Source organism: Procambarus clarkii, chromosome 10 (assembly GCF_040958095.1).
Source record: "Procambarus clarkii isolate CNS0578487 chromosome 10, FALCON_Pclarkii_2.0, whole genome shotgun sequence".
Taxonomy (NCBI): domain Eukaryota; kingdom Metazoa; phylum Arthropoda; class Malacostraca; order Decapoda; family Cambaridae; genus Procambarus; species Procambarus clarkii.
Genome location: NC_091159.1, coordinates 28,427,237 through 28,448,203, shown reverse-complemented (window position 1 = coordinate 28,448,203; position 20,967 = coordinate 28,427,237). Strand labels below are relative to the sequence as shown.

The following is a 20,967-nucleotide window of genomic DNA, read 5'->3' as shown; positions in this document are numbered from 1 at the left end:
TGTGTATTCACCTAGTTGTGCTTTGCGGGGTTTGAGCTCTGCTCTTTCGGCCTGCCTCTCAACGGTCAATCAACTGTTACTAACTACTATTTCTTTTTTTTCCCCACACTACACACACTCCAGCAAGTAGCCCGTGACAGCTGACTATCTCCCAGGTACCTATTTACTGCTAGGTAACAGAAGCGTTAGGGTGAAAGAAACTCTGCCCATTGTTTCTCGCCGGCGCCCGGAATCGAACCCGGGACTACAGGATCACGCGTTCAGCATGCTGTCCGCTCAACCACCGGCTCCTAAGTGTGTGTGTGTGAGAGAGAGAGGGCGGCCACGGTATACGAGTGCAACCCGCTCTTGCACAAGACAGTACATATATGACTTATTGCTTATAATCAATATTTGGTATATTAATAAGTATATATATGGTATATTCCAAGTTATATTTTGTTTTCAATGTGTAAACTCTTCATACCGAATTTTAATATTAAGATTTTTTTTCAGGTTCATTAAATAATATATATTTTATACAAAATTTTGACAATATCCTGAGTTACTTTACAATTTATTTAAATATTTGTTTTGTTTCATTATTTTTATAAAACTGTAATATCTATATAGGTATAGGTTAAGTACTAACTGTAATTAAGAAGCAATAACATGCTTGTCTTAACATACTAAGAAGGTTAGGTTAGGTCGGTGTTTTCTATTCAGATTTTCAAGGTAAACTCATATATTTACAATAAATTAGTATATCACATATGAACTTATTAATAAGCCAATATTGACTATAAGCAAGTGCGAGAACGGGTTACAACCGAGCTGCCAAGAGGAGTAGAGCACCTTGTGCCACGCCAAGCGTGGTCGTGGAGCCACAATCAGCTGAGGCACGGTGAGACAGGAGCGGCCGGCCCCTTGTGTTAATGGTCACTTCCTGGAGCACTTTCAAACATTCATTGTGTGACACATAAACATGGAATTCAATGTATTTACAATCTTGTTCGTAAAACATTTAGACACGCACACGTGTGCGCTCATACATGCGCACATGTGCACTCATACATGTGCACTCATACATGCGCACATGTGCACTCATACATGCGCACATGTGCACTCATACATGCGCACATGTGCATTCATACATGCGCACATGTGCACTCATACATAGGCACTTGAGAACCCAGTTTTAGAATAAGCATTACTGCTGTTTAAATATATATAGGTATAAACCGTCATATATAGACCCTGACCCACCACCACCAGCTGTGTGGCAGACCATGACCCACCACCACCAGCTGTGTGGCAGAACCCTGACCCACCACCACCAGCTGTGTGGCAGACCATGACCCACCACCACCAGCTGTGTGGCAGACCCTGACCCACCACCACCAGCTGTGTGGCAGACCATGACCCACCACCACCAGCTGTGTGGCAGACCATGACCCACCACCACCAGCTGTGTGGCAGACCATGACCCACCACCACCAGCTGTGTGGCAGACCATGACTCACCACCACCAGCTGTGTGGCAGACCATGACCCACCACCACCAGCTGTGTGGCAGACCATGACCCACCACCACCAGCTGTGTGGCAGACCATGACCCACCACCACCAGCTGTGTGGCAGACCATGACCCACCACCACCAGCTGTGTGGCAGACCCTGACCCACCACCACCAGCTGTGTGGCAGACCATGACCCACCACCACCAGCTGTGTGGCAGACCATGACCCACCACCACCAGCTGTGTGGCAGACCATGACCCACCACCACCAGCTGTGTGGCAGACCATGACCCACCACCACCAGCTGTGTGGCAGACCATGACCCACCACCACCAGCTGTGTGGCAGACCATGACCCACCACCACCAGCTGTGTGCCAGACCATGAACCACCACCACCAGCTGTGTGGCAGACCATGACCCACCACCACCAGCTGTGTGGCAGACCATGACCCACCACCACCAGCTGTGTGGCAGACCATGACCCACCACCACCAGCTGTGTGGCAGACCATGACCCACCACCACCAGCCGTGTGGCAGACACTGACCCACCACCACCACCCGTGTGGCAGACCCTGACCCACCACCACCAGCTGTGTGGCAGACCCTGACCCACCACCACCAGCTGTGTGGCAGACACTGACCCACCACCACCAGCTGTGTGGCAGACCCTGACCCACCATCACCAGCTGTGTGGCAGACCCTGACCCACCACCACCAGCTGTGTGGCAGACCCTGACCCACCACCACCAGCTGTGTGGCAGACCCTGACCCACCACCACCAGCTGTGTGGCAGACACTGACCCACCACCACCAGCTGTGTGGCAGACCCTGACCCACCACCACCAGCTGTGTGGCAGACCCTGACCCACCACCACCAGCTGTGTGGCAGACCCTGACCCACCACCACCAGTTGTGTGGCAGACCCTGACCCACCACCACCAGCTGTGTGACAGACCCTGACCCACCACCACCAGCTGTGTGGCAGACCCTGACCCACCACCACCAGCTGTGTGGCAGACCCTGACCCATCACCACCAGCTGTGTGGCAGACCCTGACCCACCACCACCACCACCAGCCACGAGAGCCGTACTAAGAGACAGTCTCCACCAACAGGTGAAGAACGCCAGCACCCAGACGGAGGTGACCACAGCCTCGGCGTCGACGCAGACTGAGGTGTTATTCCTGCCTCCTCCAGCAGCCCTCACCCGGCCGCCCACCTGGTCAGTACTCCACCACTCACCACACCATTACTCACGCCTCTGTCAACCACACTCCCCCACATGAACCACCACCATAATATTATATTTACGTCAACATGTATAAACTTATTATATAAGGTGGATTTTAGGTTAAACATTGTTTTGTTTATTTTTTTGGTTAAACCTGGTAGAGCTCTGACGTCATATCCATCGACGACGTCTTAATAGTCACGTGACCAAATGTAACCAATGAGGCATCAGTGATGCCATTTGTTTGACGTCACACCTTTTGCAGCTGCATAAAGTGCAGCGACCCATAACATCAGTCGTAGGCGATCTCCATGTGTAGGCACCAGAGGAGTGTAGGCACTTGTAAGCTGACTTTGTCGTCGGTAAAAAGCCTTTTGTGCAATCCACTTTTTGAGAGGAAACCGACCATGCTCAGGAATTATGAAATTAGGCTGCACATTGTGCAGAGTCCAGCGCTGACATGTGGAGTATTTCCTAGCAGGCATTTGTTTTTATTCTTGATTTCGTCAATTTACTTTAATTGATTTAGATTACTTCAGTGGAGTGTATATTTTAAAGTTCTCCTGCCAGGTGCTTATCTGATCACAGGGGGGGGAGGGGGTTATATTACATATATATAGCCTATGCCACAAATAGTGGATATTAATACTCTACACATTAATGGGTTAGTATTATTGCAGCGGTTGTGGTTAATTTTGTGGTAGAATTCGTGTCATCTGTGTGGTTGTGTGAAAGGTGGTCCAACATCAGACTTTGGTTTGTCACATGTCATCCTTCCTGGACCGGGGTTAATGACGACTGTTGGTCCTTGTTAAAAGCAAGTAACCGTCTGTACAGGTTCACGTAGGTTATGACAGCTCTCAGTGACTATCTTTAGTTCATCAAAGGTTACCCTTGTTTGGTTGTTCTTAGGCATCCTAACCCACTAACCTATCTAACAGTTAACAGTGGTCACATGTTACTAAAAGACTTGGCGTTTAGTCAGATACTCGACTCTTCCTGTTATTGATGATAAGGTCGCCCCTGATGTTTGTGTTGTACTGACATACACCTCCTGATGTTTGTGTATACTGACATACACCTCCTGATGTTTGTGTATACTGACATACACCTCCTGATGTTTGTGTATACTGACACCTCCTGATGTTTGTGTATACTGACATACACCTCCTGATGTTGTGTATACTGACATACACCTCCTGATGTTTGTGTATACTGACATACACCTCCACAATTATAATTCCGAGTATATGGTTTCAACACATTAAGGACACATTAAGATGTCCACTGGACCCTCACTGACCATGGCCGTGTGTCAGCAGCATCAAGCCAGGCGTCGGGGATGAGATTGACCTGGCTGACGCCAGCTCTGGTCCATCCACGTCGGGGCTGGGGTCCGCCATGCCTCGCCAGCAGCTTCTGCCAGTGGTTCCTGCCCTCGCCACCCCTCCTCCAAGCCCGCCACCGCCCGCCCCTGCGGAGGAGCAGCAGCCCGCGGACACCACCGGCAGGAACGAGGCCAGGAGGGTCGCCCATCAGCGCTGGACCCAGACTGGCGCGCCTGGGTGTGGACAACCTCTTGATGACGGGTCTTACGGTCCTGCCAAGGCCGCACCGCGTTCGTATGATCATGGTGAGTGTTCTGTGGGTGTGACCGTGTGTGTACTCACCTGGTTGTGGTTGCGGGGGTTGAGCTCTGGCACTTTGGTCCCACCTCTCAACTGTCAATCAACTGGTGTTCAGCTGTGTTTGTGTGTGTGTAAATGCGTGCGCACGCACAAGGGTTGAGCTTCGCCTCTTTTGTCTCACCTCTCAACCATCAATGCAGCCCGTCCTCATAAACAAAGCCCAAAGTCCATTCCATGCACCCGCCAAACCCCGCCCTGTTTATGAATGAAAACGGTTTACACACGACTCACAACTGATGACGTCCGGAACAAGTGCTTCACTGACGAATTTTGTTCGAACCACAACGCTATTAACAGCCCGTCCTCCAAACAAAGATACAAAAGTGATTCCATGCACCCGCCAAACCCCCTGTTTATGAATAAAAAGCGATTTGCACACGACTCACACAACCCATCCTCGACTCAAGTCCATTACATTCAGCGGTCGACCCCACAGACGCATTCATAAATTTTAACATGCTGTTCATTCAAAACGGGAATTTTCTCAAGTATAAATTAATATTATAATATATTAGCATATTGTGTATATATAGGCATAGGATAGGTTAGCTTAGGTGTTTAGGTTCTGTTGGTGATTATTTGTATTTGTAGTACGTGGGTGAAGCATTTATAGCGTTGTGATTCGAACAAAATTCGTCAGTGAAGCACTTGTTCCGGATATGTTCGAACGTCAGCAGTTGTGAGTCGTGTGTAAATCGCTTTTCATTCATAAACAGGGAGTTTGGCGGGTGCATGGAATCACTTTTGGATCTTTGTTTGGAGGACGGGCTGACTCACAACTGCTGACGTTCGAACATATCCGGAACAAGTGCTTCACTGACGAATTTTGTTCGAATCACAACGCTATAAATGCTTCACCCACGTACTACAAATACAAATAATCGCCAACAGAACCTAAACACCTAAGCTAACCTAACCTATGCCTATATATGCACAATATGCTAATATATTATAATATTAATTTATATTTGAGAAAATTCCTGTTTTGAATGAGCAGCATGTTAACATTTATGAATGCTTCTGTGGGGTTGACCGCTGGAAGGAATGGACTTGGTCTGAGAACGGATTGTGTGTACAAGCTCCAGAGCCTATAGGGATTTTTCATACCTTCATCTGAAACTGTGTATTGTGTCTGTCTCCAGCCCTACACTGCCTGGTGCCTTCCATTTGTTAACACAAGGCCATGTATACCACACAACCCTTACACGAGGTTATGTATACCACACAACCCTTACACGAGGTTATGTATACCACACAACCCTTACACGAGGTTATGTATACCACACAACCCTTACACGAGGTTATGTATACCACACAACCCTTACACGAGGCCAAGTATACCACACAACCCTTACACAAGGCCATGTATACCACATAACCCTTACACAAGGTCATGTATACCACACAACCTTTACACAAGGCCATGTATAACACACAACCCTCATTCAAGCACATGTATAACACACAACACTCACGCAAGCACATGTATACCACACAACACTCACGCATGTATACCTGTATATCATAGAACACAACTTTTTTCATACGAAACCGTACGTTGTCGTGCGTATGACATACGAATATGAATTAGTTGATATAAGCCATACGACTTGGTTTGTGGCCGGCCAAGCTTGCATTGTATCTCTGAACTGTGACACGCAGCGTTGGCACCCACACGGGCATCACCGTGTGACGTCATGACCTCGCGAGCTAATGACGTCACTTATATGGTGATGACGTAACAGTTGCGGTAATGACGTAACTATATGGTAATGACTCCTTACAGGTGGACGTGAGTGTGCAGACGGATAACGACATACTGACGGACGAGGCGCCCCAGTTCGCTGCCCAGCCGCCACAGTGTAGGAAGGCTGAGCTGCTGGCCGAGGCTGACTTCAGCGACACGGACGCCCATGTTCTCCTGGCCTCAGACCAGGTACTGCTGGTACTGTGGGTTACCCCCCCCCCTCCTGGCCTCAGACCAGGTACTGCTGGTACTGTGGGTTACCCCCATCCCCTCCTGGCCTCAGACCAGGTACTGCTGGTACTGTGGGTTACCCCCCCCCTCTCCTGGCCTCAGACCAGGTACTGCTGGTACTGTGGGTTACCCCCCCCCCCCTCCTGGCCTCAGACCAGGTACTGCTGGTACTGTGGGTTACCAACCACCCCCCCCCCCTCCTGGCCTCAGACCAGGTACTGGTGCAGGCGATGAGTCACAATAACGTGGCTAAAGTATGATGACAAGACCACACACTAGAATGTGAAGGGACGACGACGTATCGGTCCATCCTGGACCATTCTCAAGTCACAATCGACTTGAGAATGGTCCAGGACGGACCGAAACGTCGTCGTCCCTTCACATTCTAGTGTGTGGTCTGGTCATCAGGTACTGGTGGTAGTGTGGGTTACCCCCCCCCCACTCCCCTCCTGGCCCCAGACCAGGTACTGGTGATAAGTATTATTGTTAAGAGTTAAGGTAATTATAAGAAGAGCGCACTAAGCCAATACTACAATATAAGACTTGAAAAGGATAAGGATTTAGGACGGAGGAAAGGAATAGTGCCCAATCACTTAGACTGTTGGGGATTGTTATTAAAAATGGGTGTGTGTGCATAACTGTATCTCCCTATGTGTATTATATATGTATATGTATATGCATGCAATCAAAAAGTATTAAGAAGTAACAAGTATGGCTGAATATATGATGACCAAACACACGCCAGAAGATGAAGAGACGGCGACGTGTAGTGACCGTCCTGGACCATTGTCAGGTGGTGGGTGGTGGTGGTCAACACACGACCCCGTCTTGTGGTGTAGTGGTCTTAACACGGGTATCTTTGACAGGTGACGGAGGACTTGGAGGAGCTGGTGGCCTTCTTGTGTCATCCCACGGAGGACAACCTTCAGATGGTGAGGGTGCTCTTCCGCTGGGTCACCGATAACATCAGGTGGGTGGTGGTGGTGCTGGTGGTGGTGGTGTGGGTGGTGGTGCTTGTGGTGTGGTGGGTGGTGGTGTGGGTGGTGGTGTGGGTGGTGGCTTGGTAGAGGTGATGATGTGGGTGGTGATGGTATTTACCTATCAGTACTTACCTATCTACAGGGGAGTGAGGTCTAGCTCTGTGTGCCCCGCCTACCAGCCTTGTGATACTTATTGCATTACAATTTATCTATTCCGACGTCCAAACTGTTTGTTGAATATGGCCATAAAGTTGTGGATGGAGGTGGCTTCCATAACTTCCTATTTTAGATCATTTCACTTGTTAACTACCCGTACAGGGTACGAGTACTTGCTAACGTCCCATAAGCTCATTGACGCTTCCACTTGTGTCCTCTTGTCTTGCTTTCTCTCAGTCTGAAGAGTCTATCCTTGTCCACCTTATCTATTCCTCTAAATATCTTATAGGTTGTGATCATATCTCCTCTGTTCCTTCTATCATCTAGGGTTGTGAGATTTAGTTCCATTAACTTATCCTCGTAGTTTAACCCTCTTAGCTCGGGCACTAATCTTATGGAAAACTTTTGTTCTTTTTCAATTTTGGCTTTGTTTCCCAAGGTGCGGGTTCCACGCCGGTGCTGCATAATCCAGTGTTGGTATTACAAATGTTGCGTAGATTTCTTTGAAGGTGTCTTGATTTAAGTTTCTAAATGATGTACATATATTTGCCAGCATCCCATATGCTGCTGATGTTATCCTGTGTGAGTGTGCCTCCGGTGCGAGTGTTATTCCTGTTATCTTCCCCTTCTGTTCTCCTCTATTCCTTTCCAATCTTAATTACATTTCATTTGTTGAGACTGAATTCCAGCAGCCACTTGTTTGACCACTCCTGGAGATTGTCAAGGTCTTCCTGTAACTTTCTGCAGCAACTTGTGTTTCTCCACAGACACACACCTGGGCACTGCTGGCAACTCCTTCTAGTGTTATTTTTTAGCAGAGAAACTCCGTCTGTGTGTCCAAGATTACAGGCCAGCTGCGTTGGGCTAGTCTTATCCAACTTTCCAGAGTGACTTGTGTTGGGGGGGGGGGGATTTTTATGACAATGAATACTGACTATGACAAGACTGTCATAGGCTTGGGCGGGGGGGGGGGGAGCATTTCCCCCATCCCCCGAAATTCGTGGAAGGTGGATGACCGAGTCCCTAAAATGTCGGAGACTGGTAGGGTGTAGATGGGGGAGGGGGTGGGGGCGGTTGTGTTGATGGGGAGGGGGAGGGGGTGTATGTTAGGGGAAGATCGGGTGGGTGGACGCTGAGAGGGTGTATGGGGGACAGAGAGGGAGAGGGTGTATGTGAGGGATGCTGGGCAGGTTGGCTGTGGGTGAGAGGGGGAGGGGGGTGCCGGAGCGACCCGGGCACCGCCGGGTACCCCATATAATATATAACTATAAAGCAAGGACTGTTATGGGCAAGTCGCTGCTGGTCCCTAAGGCGCAACCTCTTGGTCGCCCCGGACACTGTCCGCATGTATGTATGTATGTATGTATGTATGTATGTATGTATGTATGTATGTATGTATGTATGTATGTATGTATGTATGTATGGCTCTATGTATGTGTGTGAACACGTTCTACTGAACGTGGTGAGAATAACTTCAACTATCTCATCCCTTCGTGTGTATTTATTCCTCTATAAACTTATTTCAGTTTCCCTCGGGCGGGGCCGGGGGGGGGGGGGGGGGCCTGATGCTACCTGTGGGTCACGTGACCTTTTCTCCAGTCCTTCACCCTCCAGTCCTTCACCCTCCAGTCCTTCACCCTCCAGTCCTTCACCCTCCAGTCCTTCACCCTCCAGTCCTTCACCCTCCAGTCCTTCACCCTCCAGTCCTTCACCCTCCAGTCCTTCACCCTCCAGTCCTTCACCCTCCAGTCCTTCACCCGCCAGTCCTTCACCCTCCAGTCCTTCACCCTCCAGTCCTTCACCCTCCAGTCCTTCACCCTCCAGTCCTTCACCCTGCAGTCCTTCACCCTCCAGTCCTTCACCCTCCAGTCCTTCACCCGCCAGTCCTCCACCCTGCAGTCCTCCACCCTCCAGTCCTTCACCCTCCAGTCCTTCACCCTCCAGTCCTTCACCCTCCAGTCCTTCACCCTCCAGTCCTTCACCCTCCAGTCCTTCACCCTCCAGTCCTTCACCCTCCAGTCCTTCACCCTCCAGTCCTTCACCCGCCAGTCCTCCACCCTGCAGTCCTCCACCCTCCAGTCCTTCACCCTCCAGTCCTTCACCCTCCAGTCCTTCACTCTCCAGTCCTCCACCCTGCAGTCCTCCACCCTCCAGTCCTTCACCCTCCAGTCCTTCACCCTCCAGTCCTTCACTCTCCAGTCCTTCACCCTCCAGTCCTCCACCCTCCAGTCCTTCACCCTCCAGTCCTTCACCCTCCAGTCCTCCACCCTGCAGTCCTCCACCCTCCAGTCCTTCACTCTCCAGTCCTTCACTCTCCAGTCCTTCACTCTCCAGTCCTTCACTCTCCAGTCCTTCACTCTCCAGTCCTTCACCCTCCAGTCCTTCACCCTCCAGTCCTTCACCCTCCAGTCCTTCACCCTCCAGTCCTTCACCCTCCAGTCCTTCACTCTCCAGTCCTTCACTCTCCAGTCCTTCACCCTCCAGTCCTTCACCCTCCAGTCCTTCACTCTCCAGTCCTTCACTCTCCAGTCCTTCACCCTCCAGTCCTTCACCCTCCAGTCCTTCACCCTCCAGTCCTCCACCCTCCAGTCCTTCACCCTCCAGTCCTTCACCCTCCAGTCCTTCACCCTCCAGTCCTCCACCCTCCAGTCCTTCACCCTCCAGTCCTTCACTCTCCAGTCCTTCACTCTCCAGTCCTTCACTCTCCAGTCCTTCACTCTCCAGTCCTTCACTCTCCAGTCCTTCACCCTCCAGTCCTTCACCCTCCAGTCCTTCACCCTCCAGTCCTTCACCCTCCAGTCCTTCACCCTCCAGTCCTTCACCCTCCAGTCCTTCACCCTCCAGTCCTTCACTCTCCAGTCCTTCACCCTCCAGTCCTTCACCCTCCAGTCCTTCACCCTCCAGTCCTTCACCCTCCAGTCCTTCACCCTCCAGTCCTCCACCCTCCAGTCCTTCACCCTCCAGTCCTTCACCTCTCCAGTCCTTCACTCTCCAGTCCTTCACTCTCCAGTCCTTCACCCTCCAGTCCTTCACCCTCCAGTCCTCCACCCTCCAGTCCTTCACCCTCCAGTCCTTCACCCTCCAGTCCTTCACCCTCCAGTCCTTCACCCTCCAGTCCTTCACCCTGCCAGTCCTTCACCCTCCAGTCCTTCACCCTCCAGTCCTTCACCCTCCAGTCCTTCACCCTCCAGTCCTTCACCTCTCCAGTCCTTCACCCTCCAGTCCTTCACCCTCCAGTCCTTCACCCTCCAGTCCTTCACTCTCCAGTCCTTCACTCTCCAGTCCTTCACCCTCCAGTCCTTCACCCTCCAGTCCTTCCACCCTCCAGTCCTCCACCCTCCAGTCCTTCACCCTCCAGTCCTTCACTCTCCAGTCCTTCACTCTCCAGTCCTTCACTCTCCAGTCCTTCACCCTCCAGTCCTTCACCCTCCAGTCCTTCACCCTCCAGTCCTTCACCCTCCAGTCCTTCACCCTCCAGTCCTTCACCCTCCAGTCCTTCACCCTCCAGTCCTTCACCCTCCAGTCCTTCACCCTCCAGTCCTTCACCCTCCAGTCCTTCACCCTCCAGTCCTTCACCCTCCAGTCCTTCACCCTCCAGTCCTTCACCCTCCAGTCCTTCACCCTCCAGTCCTTCACCCTCCAGTCCTTCACCCTCCAGTCCTTCACCCTCCAGTCCTTCACCCTCCAGTCCTTCACCCTCCAGTCCTTCACCCTCCAGTCCTTCACCCTCCAGTCCTTCACCCTCCAGTCCTTCACCCTCCAGTCCTTCACCCTCCAGTCCTTCACTCTCCAGTCCTTCACCTCTCCAGTCCTTCACCCTCCAGTCCTTCACCCTCCAGTCCTTCACCCTCCAGTCCTTCACCCTCCAGTCCTTCACCCTCCAGTCCTTCACCCGCCAGTCCTTCACCCTCCAGTCCTTCACCCTCCAGTCCTTCACCCTCCAGTCCTTCACCCTCCAGTCCTTCACCCGCCAGTCCTTCACCCTCCAGTCCTTCACCCTCCAGTCCTTCACCCTCCAGTCCTTCACCCGCCAGTCCTTCACCCTCCAGTCCTTCACCCTCCAGTCCTTCACCCTCCAGTCCTTCACCCTCCAGTCCTTCACCCTCCAGTCCTTCACCCTCCAGTCCTTCACCCTCCAGTCCTTCACTCTCCAGTCCTTCACCCTCCAGTCCTTCACCCTGCAGTCCTCCACCCTCCAGTCCTTCACCCTCCAGTCCTTCACCCTCCAGTCCTTCACCCTCCAGTCCTCCACCCTCCAGTCCTCCACCCTCCAGTCCTTCACTCTCCAGTCCTTCACCCTCCAGTCCTTCACCCTCCAGTCCTTCACCCTCCAGTCCTCCACCCTCCAGTCCTCCACCCTCCAGTCCTTGACCCTCCAGTCCTTGACCCTCCAGTCCTCCACCCTCCAGTCCTTCACCCTCCAGTCCATTTCTGTCTGGCTGTGTTGAAGAAGTGACGGTTGAAAACGCATTAAGTATTCTTTTCTTTTTTTCAATGTGGTTTTTGGGGCAATGTTTGATGAGTGTTGTGGTGGTGGTTGTTGCATGTGTGGCGCCGGTGGCTGAGTCACAGTAACCTGGCTCAAGATGTCACCACCATACAACACATCACACTGTAAATAGACGACCATGTTTCGTTGTTTCTTACTTTCCCTCGTTGCTCCACACGCACGCACACGCACGCACACTGATGATTGTCATGCCCTTCAAGATGACCTGGATTAAATAAGTATATGGAGCACCACTTGGCAAATGGAATTTAATGTTAATAAATGCCACGTTTTGGAATGTGGAATAGGAGACCATAGACCCCACGCAACCTATATGTTATGTGAGAAATCTGTAAAGAATTCTGATAAAGAAAGAGATCTAGGGGTGGTTCTAGATAGAAAACTATCACCTGAGGACCACACAAAGAACGTTGTGCGAGGAGCCTATGCCACGCTTTCTAACTTCAGAATTGCTTTTAAATACATGGATGGCGATATACTAAAGAAATTGTTCACGACTTTTGTTAGGCCAAAGCTAGAATATGCAGCAGTTGTGTGGTGCAAATATCTTAAGAAGCACATCAACAAACTAGAAAAGGTGCAAAGACATGCTACTAAGTGGCTCCCAGAACTGAAGGGCAAGAGCTATGAGGAGAGGTTAGAAGCATTAAATATGCCAAAACTAGAAGACAGAAGAAAAAGAGGCGATATGATCACTACGTGCAAAATAGTAACAGGAATTGATAAAATCGATAGGGAAGATTTCCTGAGACCTGGAACTTCAAGAACAAGAGGTCATAGATGTAAACTAGCTAAACACAGATGCCCAAGAAATATAAGAAATTTCACTTTCGCAAACAGAGTGGTAGACGGTTGGAACAAGTTAGGTGAGAAGGTGGTGGAGGCCAAGACCGTAAGTAGTTTCAAAGCGTTATATGACAAAGAGTGCTGGGAAGACGGGACACCACGAGCGTAACTCTCATCCTGTAACTACACTTAGGTAATTACACTCACACTCACCACACGCAACCACACTCACCACACGCAACCACACTCACCACACGCAACCACACTCACCACACCGCAAGTCTTCATGAATTACGAATAAACTTTGAGCCAGAAATTACTAGCCGTGCAGAGAGCGTGCTGGTGGCCGCCGTCAACACAATCACGGAGGCGCCACAACAATGTATTTATTCGACTAACATTTACATCAGCTAACGCCGGCCTCTCTAAGAATGCAGCAGTAGGCCTCATAAGACCAGCAAAAAGACAAAAATAGTAACATCCTCGAGTTCTTGTATAAGACATTTTCATGCCTCGTCCAGCCCGGGCTGGCGGCGCGGGTGGTGATAATTTTTTTTTACATGCAAGCATGGAAATTAAATACAATAAATACAATAAAACGGTATAACAAAGCAAAACAAAAGACCACCGGCCAGAAGGACCGACAGTAGAATGTAAACAACAAGCATAACTAGAGAAAAACAGCATACATCAGGACAAATCAGAACACAAGAGAAACAACGGAAACAAGCAAGCAATGCACACAACAAAATAACACATGAAACAAAACAAACATAATCATCATGACGTACAGGTAATGCATAAATATAACAACATAAAATATAACAAGAAAATCAAAATATACAATAAGCCAATAATAAAACAACACCAGCCACACAGCACACTTACAACGCCAAACATGATAAACAACAACACTCACAACAGAACACCGGCCTCGCAATAATCAAAAGGAGAGGCACGAGCACAGGACACAATAGGGCAAACATTACAGCCAGAGGGGCACACAGTATTACATAATCAAATAAACAGATAATTAGTGGACATACTTGCCCGGAAACCGGGCCCGCGGAAACCGCACATTGAATGCTTCCCAGAGCAACCACTCCCGAGGGTCCAGCTCATTCACCGGGGAAGCCATAACCTCAGGAACCCTGGCAACAAACACCCGCACACAGAGGACCCAGATGGTAGTACTGACGAGTCGCGTAGTCGCCACGCGTCCCCCACACGAAGGGAACCTCCCCAGCATGAAAACAGTCCGGTTCATCCGACAGCATTTACTCAGCAATCAACGCCCAGTGACTCGGCGGCATCACAGACGCCGGGAACACGTCCTCCAGGTCCCCGACGCACACCCTCACAGGAGCAGGCCGGACAGAGGGCACCACCACAGGGGCACCCGCGTCCTCCGGCACCGGACGGCGCGCATCCTTCCGTAAGGTAACTACGAGGCCACGCCCAGGACCAGGATCCATACCATCCCTGGCAGCGGAAGCCACCACCCCCACCGCGGAGAGCCCCCTGGAGGCGAAGGAACGGAAGGCACGGCCGATACACGGGCACCAGCACCAGCAGGCACATGGACCTCCGCCACCACTAACTCCGTAGACATCGACGCAGCCTGAGGTACCTCTACTCTCGAAGATCCAGTCACTGAAGTCACCTACATCAGCCCAGGCAGAAGACGACAGCCGGGAACGCTTGGGCTCCGGGCGGACATTGTCCGAGCCGGACGCGGACCCAGATACACAGGCACTAGCAGCCGGACGAACCGCCGCCCGACTTAAAACAGCAGCAGCCTCAACCACAGGTGGAACCGGACCGCACACAGCAGGCGGCGGCACCGCCACCCCAGCACCCATCACAGACGGAACACAAGGCGAAGGCGCGAGGCCAGGCGCAGGAGCAGAGGAGAGCGCTGATGACGCACAGAGATCGCCCGGAAGGTCATCGGGAGCAGCGGGGACAGCGACGGGAACAGGAAGAACATCCGACGGCACGACAACACCCGGAGGAGGGTCCTCAACAACCGAAGAAAGGACAGGCGATACAGGTGGAGCAGGGGGAGCCGCAGCATCCAACGGGACACTCATCTCCTCACCCCCCGGAGTCCTCCAGAGGGAGCGGCGGGAAATCCTCTTCTTTGAACATGTTCACTGGAGCAACCATATCCTCAGTGCACCCGGCAGCTTGATGACCCAACAGGCCACAACGAAAACACGTCCGCGGTTGCCATGCATAAAACACCCGTACGTAGTACTCTAAAAGCCGGACAGGTTAAAAGCCGGTTATTATTAACACGTCAAAGTGCGAGCGGCGGCTAACAGTCTGCCTGACCATTCCACCACCTAGGAGACCTGGTCAGAGACAGGACCGTGGGGACACTGATCCCAGGAATCTTCACGAGGTAATACAATTCTCACACCCCTAATTATAAGCGGTAAGTCTTTCTAAAGCTGAACACCTCTTCACTCCACCCACTATTAATTTTTGTATATAAAACATTGAGTAATTAAGCTTCAAAATGAAAATGTCGGTTATACGGTATATACTTATAATGGTGACGGGTATACTGTTATCATGAACTTTGTCAGTAATATACACAACTTTTTGGGTAAACTAAATCAGTTATAAATGGTGAACCGTGTGTGAATATGTTCTTGTGTGTGGCGACTCTTCCTTCAAGGTTACTGACACTTATTATTATGATTATTATTATTATTATTATTATTATTATTATTATTATTATTATTATTATTATTATTATTATTATTATTATTATAATGCATAAAGAAATCATGTTAAGTATCAATGAGCTTCGAATTCGTCTGACGGCTTCTACTGATTTACTCATTGATACATCGCGTTAATGTGATTGTGCAATATTATTATTATTATTATTATTATTATTATTATTATTATTATTATTATTATTATTAACAATAATAATAATTTATTCAAGAAATATAGAGCAGATGATGCAGAGGGTTAGATGAGGAGTTACATAAATACAGTGTCCCTCCCTGGCTTAACATGAGCAGTACTGAGCAGTACCCCTTCTCTCTTGCACAGCTCACTACTCTATCATTTCTACGTCACAACTTTCAATTACTTTAATAATAAATTAAAATACCGTTAGTGTAGCCTTCTCGTGTCTTACTCTGGGGGGGGGGGGGAGGGGGTTATCGTTTAGTGACTTCCCAAGATCTGGACCACAATTCATCAAGCTTGATGGCTCCTGCCAAGTGGTGCTGATAAATCAAGTTCCTAAATGTCAACAATGTGTTTTACTGTCCTGATTGTAGTAAGAGCGGAGAGGTAGAACAGCTTGTTGACAGAGCCCGGGTGCATTGGGGGGGGGGGGGGGGGGGGGGGGAGTGTGTAAAACCCCGGTCTGTGTCTCGGAGAGGCTGCAGGATCCGTGTGAGGGTAGTAACACTCCCGGTTGCAATTCTTTTAACCATGTCGTGGCGCAATCGACTAAGGCGCGTCTGGGATCATCCAGGACGTAAGTTCGAACCCTCATCACGGCCCTTGTGAGTTTGTTCATTTGATGAATCACGCTATTGGGATTTCTGTTGTATTATAAAGATGCATAGGTTTCGTAAGGGGCACCGAAATGGTTGACTGACCACCAGGCGGCTGGTACACAGAGAGAAGAGGCGCTCATCTGGCATCTCGTTCTCTCGTTCTGCCATTCCGTATACAGTCAACCCGTTCTCGCACTGGCTTATAGTCAATATTGGCTTATTTAATAAGTGCATATGTGACATACTAATTGTGAATATTTTAGTTTACCTTGAAAAGCTTCATAGAAAACACCGACCTCACCTAACCTTCTTAGTATGTTAAGATAAGCCTCTTATTGCTTCTTAATTACAATTATTACTTAACCTATCATACAGTACAACTGTTCGGTCCATTAATGGGTGGAGGAGTGGGTGGATGGTGATGGAATAGGGGGAAGGTGGGTGGGTGGAGAGGGTAGATGGTGGCGGAGTGGTGGATGGTTTAGCTAACTAGAAATGTGCCAACTCCAGCAAGCCACCGAACTCATCGGCGCCGCTGCACGAGAAACGTAAATATTCTGGTGCTTTAATTTATAGTGGTGCTTTATATTTGTACCTTGTACTTTTGTTTATGGTCTGGGCTGCTTCTTTGTTGCAATGTTCGTTTGTTTAGGTTGAGAAAGTTGTTGTTGCCATCGGGAAGTGTGCACCAATTATCAGGAAGTGTGCACCAATTATCAGGAAGTGTGCACCAATTATCAGGAAGTGTGCACCAATTATCAGGAAGTGTGCACCAATTATCAGGAAGTGTGCACCAATTATCAGGAAGTGTGCAACAATTATCAGGAAGTGTGCAACAATTATCAGGAAGTGTGCAACAATTATCAGGAAGTGTGTACCAATTATCAGGAAGTGTGCAACAATTATCAGGAAGTGTGCACCAATTATCAGGAAGTGTGCACCAATTATCAGGAAGTGTGCACCAATTATCAGGAAGTGTGCACCAATTATCAGGAAGTGTGCACCAATTATCAGGAAGTGTGCACCAATTATCAGGAAGTGTGCACCAATTATCAGGAAGTGTGCAACAATTATCAGGAAGTGTGCACCAATTATCAGGAAGTGTGCAACAATTATCAGGAAGTGTGCACCAATTATCAGGAAGTGTGCACCAATTATCAGGAAGTGTGCACCAATTATCAGGAAGTGTGCACCAATTATCAGGAAGTGTGCAACAATTATCAGGAAGTGTGCACCAATTATCAGGAAGTGTGCACCAATTATCAGGAAGTGTGCACCAATTATCAGGAAGTGTGCACCAATTATCAGGAAGTGTGCACCAATTATCAGGAAGTGTGCACCAATTATCAGGAAGTGTGCACCAATTATCAGGAAGTGTGCAACAATTATCAGGAAGTGTGCACCAATTATCAGGAAGTGTGCACCAATTATCAGGAAGTGTGCAACAATTATCAGGAAGTGTGCACCAATTATCAGGAAGTGTGCACCAATTATCAGGAAGTGTGCACCAATTATCAGGAAGTGTGCACCAATTATCAGGAAGTGTGCAACAATTATCAGGAAGTGTGCACCAATTATCAGGAAGTGTGCACCAATTATCAGGAAGTGTGCAACAATTATCAGGAAGTGTGCACCAATTATCAGGAAGTGTGCACCAATTATCAGGAAGTGTGCAACAATTATCAGGAAGTGTGCACCAATTATCAGGAAGTGTGCACCAATTATCAGGAAGTGTGCACCAATTATCAGGAAGTGTGCACCAATTATCAGGAAGTGTGCACCAATTATCAGGAAGTGTGCAACAATTATCAGGAAGTGTGCACCAATTATCAGGAAGTGTGCAACAATTATCAGGAAGTGTGCACCAATTATCAGGAAGTGTGCACCAATTATCAGGAAGTGTGCAACAATTATCAGGAAGTGTGCACCAATTATCAGGAAGTGTGCACCAATTATCAGGAAGTGTGCACCAATTATCAGGGAGTGTGCACCAATTATCAGGAAGTGTGCACCAATTATCAGGAAGTGTGCACCAATTATCAGGAAGTGTGCACCAATTATCAGGAAGTGTGCACCAATTATCAGGAAGTGTGCAACAATTATCAGGGAGTGTGCACCAATTATCAGGAAGTGTGCACCAATTATCAGGAAGTGTGCACCAATTATCAGGAAGTGTGCAACAATTATCAGGAAGTGTGCACCAATTATCAGGAAGTGTGCACCAATTATCAGGAAGTGTGCAACAATTACCAGGAAGTGTGCACCAATTATCAGGGAGTGTGCACAATACCCTACGACACATGTCAGTTGTATTATTGGCTTTTCATGTATTGCTGTGAATTTTGTTTTAGTTTACGGATTCCCTTGTTGGGGCTGTGATGTGTTATCTGTGCACCATACACGAGCACGTCACTGTGCACCATACACGAGCACGTCACTGTGCACCATACGCGAGCACGTCACTGTGCACCATACACGAGCACGTCACTGTGCACCATACACGAGCACGTCACTGTGCACCATACACGAGCATGTCACTGTGCACCATACACGAGTACGTCACTGTGCACCATACACGAATACGTCACTGTGCACCATACACGAGTACGTCACTGTGCACCATACACGAATACGTCACTGTGCACCATACACGAGCACGTCACTGTGCACCATACACGAGTACGTCACTGTGCACCATACACGAGTACGTCACTGTGCACCATACACGAGTACGTCACTGTGCACCATACACGAGCACGTCACTGTGCACCATACGCGAGTACGTCACTGTGCACCATACACGAGCACGTCACTGTGCACCATACACGACCAGGTGTATGGTGTATATAAACAACATGAAGGTGGAAGATCCAGACAATTTCTTTATGCGGGATATTCAAACCCCTGTAAATATAACTGATATAAACACGAGCGCACTAAATTTTGAAAAAGAAATTGAAAACATGCCCATGCACTCGGCCCAGGTCCAGACTCATGGAATTCAATATTTATAAAGAAATGCAAAGTGCCGGTAGCACAGGCACTCAGTATAGTGTGGAGGAAGAGCTTGGACACGGGGGAGATACCAGATGCACTTAAAGTAGCAGACATAGCCCCTCTACACAAGGGAGGGAGCAAATCATTGGCAAAAAATTATAGACCAGTTGTACTAACATCGCACATCATAAAAGTATTTGAGAGAGTGATTAGGAGTCAGGTCACCAATTTCATGGAGACCAATGACCTTCACAACCCAGGCCAACATGGATTTCGAGCGGGAAGATCGTGCCTCTCACAGCTACTTGAGCACTACGACAAAGTCACTGAGGCATTAGAAGAGAAGCAGAATGCTGATGGGATATACACGGACTTCGCAAAGGCTTTCGATAAATGTGACCATGGCGTGATAGCACACAAAATGAAGTCAATGGGAATAACCGGTAAAGTAGGACGCTGGATACTCAGTTTTCTGTCAAACAGGACTCAGCGAGTAACTGTCAACCATATAAAATCTAGTCCAAGTGCAGTGAAAAGCTCTGTACCTCAGGGTACAGTCCTTCCACCGCTGCTTTTCCTTATTCTCATATCAGATATAGACAAAAATACAAGTCACAGCTTCGTATCATCCTTTGCAGATGACACAAAAATCAGTATGAAAATTACCTCGGCTGAGGACATGGAAAAACTTCAAGCTGATATTAATAAAGTTTTCGACTGGGCATCAGAAAATAACATGATGTTTAACAGTGATAAATTCCAGGTACTCAGGTACGGTAAAAATGAGGACCTTAAACATAATACAGAGTACAAAACACAATCAAATGTACCCATAGTAGGAAAACAGCATGTAAAGGATTTGGGAATAATAATGTCTGACGACCTAACGTTTAAGGAGCATAACCAAGCAAATATTGCGACAGCCAGAAAAATGATAGGATGGATTACGAGAACTTTCAAATCCAGGGATCCCATCACAATGGTTGTACTCTTCAAGTCACTTGTGTTGTCCCGTCTTGAGTACTGCTCAGTACTCACTTCCCCCTTCAGAGCAGGAGAGATTGCTGAAATAGAGGGAATACAGAGAACATATACGGCACGCATAGACGCAATAAAGCACCTAAATTATTGGGATCGTCTCAAAGCCCTCCAAATGTACTCACTAGAAAGAAGACGAGAGAGATATCAAATAATATACACCTGGAAGATACTGGAGGGCCAAGTACCAAATCTACACAGTAAAATAACAACGTACTGGAGTAAACGATATGGAAGAAAATGTAGAATAGAACCAGTGAAGAGCAGAGGTGCCATAGGCACAATCAGAGAACGCTGTATAAACATCAGAGGTCCGCGGTTGTTCAACGTCCTCCCAGCAAGTATAAGAAATATTGCCGGAACAACCGTGGACATTTTCAAGACGAAACTAGATTTATTCCTCCAAGGAGTGCCGGACCAACCGGGCTGTGGTGGGTATGTGGGCCTGCGGGCCGCTCCAAGCAACAGCCTGGTGGACCAAACTCTCACAAGTCGAGCCTGGCCTCGGGCCGGGCTTGGGGAGTAGAAGAACTCCCAGAACCCCATCAACCAGGTATCAACCAGGTCACTGTGCACC

The 20,967-nt window shown here is 48.8% G+C and overlaps 1 protein-coding gene across 1 annotated transcript in view; it reads left to right on the top strand.

Moving 5' to 3' along the window:
- Positions 1 to 20,967, top strand: part of LOC123745863 (uncharacterized) — a 200,474-nt gene that overhangs the window by 142,704 nt on the left and 36,803 nt on the right. The window contains exons 6-9 of the mRNA XM_069322254.1: positions 2,612 to 2,718; positions 4,050 to 4,371; positions 6,202 to 6,351; positions 7,260 to 7,363. Of these exons, the coding sequence (XP_069178355.1) occupies positions 2,612 to 2,718; positions 4,050 to 4,371; positions 6,202 to 6,351; positions 7,260 to 7,363 (683 nt within the window). The remainder of the gene's footprint in view (positions 1 to 2,611; positions 2,719 to 4,049; positions 4,372 to 6,201; positions 6,352 to 7,259; positions 7,364 to 20,967) is intronic.